The sequence below is a fragment of the Nicotiana tabacum genome, chromosome 7 (genome assembly GCF_000715075.1).
Source record: "Nicotiana tabacum cultivar K326 chromosome 7, ASM71507v2, whole genome shotgun sequence".
In the NCBI taxonomy this organism is placed as follows: Eukaryota; Viridiplantae; Streptophyta; class Magnoliopsida; order Solanales; family Solanaceae; genus Nicotiana; species Nicotiana tabacum.
Window position 1 is genome coordinate 2,454,020 of NC_134086.1, and position 3,868 is coordinate 2,457,887.

Here is a 3,868-nt window from a genome sequence, read left to right on the forward strand (position 1 = left end):
ACATCGGCAACAATGTAATTCAACCTGTTATAGCGGGTTATTTACCATTTACTCTAGGTTAGTCTTGTGTCGTTCTTTTGTTCTAGTGGTTTCTTATTGCCTAATTTGTGCATATAAGTTAAACTTCTAGGGAAAAGAATTGAAATTAAACTTGAACAAGAACATGAAGAGGCTAGGCCATAGAGGTCTGAGCTCATTCTTAAGACTTCTGCCCGCGAAATGCTTATCGGAGACTCAAACTTCTTATTATTTATGGTTTACAATAACTTATTAGTAAAATAGATGAATAACAATCTGTGAAACAATCTTAACCAAAATAAAACATTTTTTTTAAACATTGAGGGACAAATCAGAACGAATCGCGACAACAAAACATATTAATATTGATAGAGCCTAGGAGGCAGGCGAGGTGTAATTAGCACTTCAACATCTGTCTTCTTAGGTAAAGTTAGACCCACACCTTGTTTCATATCCAAAGGCTCGTTTGTCGTAGTTGCAAAATTGAAACCTTGGATCATATGAGCAATTGAAAGGTGTTCCACTTGCAATGAGTAATTCATTGCGGGACAAGCTCGTCTCCCCGTACCAAACGGTATCAACTCATAGTGCTGCCCTCGATAGTCAATTGCAGCATGAGTTGTCAAGAATCTCTCTGGATCGAATTTATCAGGATCTGCCCATATTTGAGGATCTCGTTGCAGTTTCATAATATTTGTAAGTAGTGCAGTCCCCTTAGGAATATGATATCCATTGACAACACAATCTTTTACAGATAGGTGTTGTACTGACAAAGGTGCAGGTGGATGTAATCGTAATACTTCTTTAACAATTGCTTGAAGATACACCAAATTCTTGATATCACTCTCTTCTACCCATCTATCTCTACCAACAATGGTGTCCATCTCTTCTTGTGCTTTCTTCATGACATTCTTATTGTTTATCATTAACGCCATTACCCACTTTATATGAAGTGCAAGTGTGTCTGTTGCATCCAAGACCAAAGTCTATACATATGGACAAAGAACAGTTAAAAAGATGACTTACAAAGAAGAAACTAAAGAGATGAAGATGCATGATTGTTCATATCCTAGTATGCATGAGTTGGTTAAGAAAAAAATGAAAATACTCCAGTCAAATTGAAGATATGTTATAAAGGTACAAAAGCCTCTTTTTTTCTTTAATTGAAATCCATTGCTACAATAGGTTAAAATATACCAAAAATATAAAAATTCATTACCTACGGTGATAGAGTTTATCAACTGAATCCATAAATTAAAGTTTGACTTCGAAATACTGAAAGTGTAGAAGAATCTATACACCACTAAGCCACTTAAAAAATCAGTCTATAAAAATTAAAGTGATATTATATATATACGAATATAGTAACCTAAAATATAAGATAAATTGCCTCCGACAACATGTTAAAATGCAAGCAGAGATTAATTTACTTACGAATACGGTTGCTTTGATGGTGGTGTCATGAGAGTAACCATCGCCAAGATGTTCGTTGCTCCTCTTAGAAAGCACCACATCAATAAAATCTTGTTCATTTTCACCTCCAACATCCTTTGTTTCTCTCTTCTTAATGTGCTCATCTAACCAACCTTGGATAATATTATCAATGTCTTTGAAAGTTTGTTTCATAGCCTTAATATTCCCTGTAAGATCCAACCACTTGAAAAATGGAATGTGAAAAACATCATAGAGCTCAATCTCCATAGCTTGAACCATGAACTTCTGAAAAGCTGCTTTCAGTATTTCTCCATATCCATTATTATAGGTCTTCCCAACAACCATTTTCAAAATGATGTCGAAAGTCAATTTATCTATCCAATCACTAAGGTTTATCTTCACCATTGGTGAATCACCATCATATAGTTCTTTAATATTTTTCTGAACTATAGAAAATCTAACATGTTTGAATTTTTCGAGCCGACTAACGGAGAGAAGTTCTTGATTGACTAGCTTTCGATTTTTTTTCCAGTAAGGGCCATATTTGGCAACAGCAAGCATGGCATTGTTATAGCAAAGGTATTCTCCGTAAAGTAAAGCTGGGCGATCGGCGAAATGGATATCATTGGTAGAGAAGCATTCTTTCATAGCTTCATAACTACTCACCGCCAAGAAACGACGAAACCCTAACCGGAATGTGAAGACGGGACCATATTTGTCAGCTAAGTCTCCGAGTTTTTGAGAAAAATGGCGGTCATCATCGCCATTGTTCTTGAAATAAAAGAGATGGCCGATTACTGGCCATCCACCTGGGATTTTTGGAGGCAGTGGGTTTAAGATTTTTGATTGTTTTTTTGTCCATAGGAAGTAGAGTAGAAATGCAAAGGTTACAAGTCCTACAATGGCTTCTATGGGAGAAAGAAGATGATACATTATTTGAAAATTTCAAGAGTAGTAAAGGTATATGAAATTTATGATTTTTTAATATGTAGGCAACATCTTCCTTTATAGTGATATTTTACAAATATTATATATATTGCCTTTTGCTTTTGTTGCAAGTGGTATCGCCTATTTCTTTGCCAATGTTGACCACCTGGACATCTCTTCAAAATTCTTGGATAGCAGCCCAACTGTAATTGTGCAATTTTGACTGTATAGTATACCTGGCAAATCTGTCACGCCACCTTCACTAGCCAATATTGAGGTGTTGGTTGTTTACTTCTGATAGAAATTAATCTTCTATGACGAAACTTAATTTGATCTAGACAAAGTAAACGAAAACCAAAGTAGAAAGAAACTAAGCAGACAAATAACACCTCGATCCATGCATGTTGAAAATTATTATTAAGATTGAAACTATCAAATACACTTTCTTTTACATTGTAATAAGGGGATCTAACATAAGCCCAGTTCTTCCACTTTATAGGCTTAAACCAATGAATCATAAGAAAAACTAGAAGCATTTGACACACGTACATGTCTGACAATTCAAATATGAAGCCATTTTGAAGTAGTGAGGTGAGCAAAACCTTAAGTGTTTTAAATCAATACCAAAATAAAAATAGAGAAGAATAATGCACGACGACAAAAATAACTTAACATCAAGCAAGAAATAAAAGATATATATGACGATTTAGGAACAGTTCATTCAATTCTAAGGATGAGATTGTCAAAGCCTTGTTTATGGCCTTCTCATCATCTTTCCTGTTGACAAGTTCACAACACCAAATGATGCTAGTTCTAGTCTTTCAACCAACGGCTAAATATGGTTGTCCTTGAGAGTGCATTTTGATGCGTAGCATCTGCATTCTTGCCACATAAGAACATGGTTCTGTTAGGTCCGGATGGTGATTTTGGACTCCGGCGTATGTCAGGATTTGCATTTGGATATTTCTATAAGGTATCAGCGCTAATTGGCAAAAGTTGAAAGTTGAGTTCATTCCGAGTTGATTTGATATGTTTCAGTGTGAGTTTTGGAAGTTGAAGTTCAAAGTTCATTTATATTTGATATGAGGTGTGATTCGTTGTTTAGATGTTGTTATGCGTTATTTAAGGCCTCAATTAGGTCCGTGTTATGTTATGAGACTTGTTGGTATATTTCAACTTACAACTATCTACTACCTTTTGCTGGGGACGTTGCATTTCATGCTTGCGGGTTCTGATAGACAACTAGATAGACCTTCATTGTAGACAAAGTCAAACATTAGCTTGGTTCGTAAGCTCCATTTTCTCGGAGTTACCAGGTCTATACCTTGGAGTTCATTTTATATATACAAGTTTGATGGGTAGGTCGAGGCCTTGTCCTGACCATGACATGGTTCAATTATCACTAGAGGTTGGTAGACGAGTCTTATACATTTTTTATATCAGTATTGTGACTTTACTAGCAACATAAGAACATGGTAATAAAGGCAAA

General features: G+C 35.4%; 1 protein-coding gene across 1 annotated transcript; it reads right to left on the reverse strand.

Annotated features, from left to right (window-relative positions):
• Positions 1-222: 222 nt before the first annotated feature.
• LOC142161596 (nicotine N-demethylase CYP82E4-like) lies at positions 223-2,407 on the reverse strand. Its single transcript, XM_075256866.1, has 2 exons — positions 1,453-2,407; positions 223-1,004 (listed from the first exon to the last, which is right to left on the reverse strand). The coding sequence occupies exons 1-2, from the start codon at positions 2,383-2,385 to the stop codon at positions 378-380; spliced, it is 1,560 nt and encodes a 519-aa protein (XP_075112967.1). The 5' UTR covers positions 2,386-2,407; the 3' UTR covers positions 223-377.
• Between the last annotated feature and the right edge of the window lie 1,461 nt (positions 2,408-3,868).

Excerpts from the sequence above, each read along its gene's own strand:
- LOC142161596 (XM_075256866.1), bottom strand. The coding sequence starts at position 2,385 with ATGTATCATCTTCTTTCTCCCATAGAAGCCATTGTAGGACTTGTAACC. Across the intron at positions 1,005-1,452 it reads CCATCAAAGCAACCGTATTC|ACTTTGGTCTTGGATGCAAC; the intron begins GTAAGTAAATTA and ends CCATATGTATAG.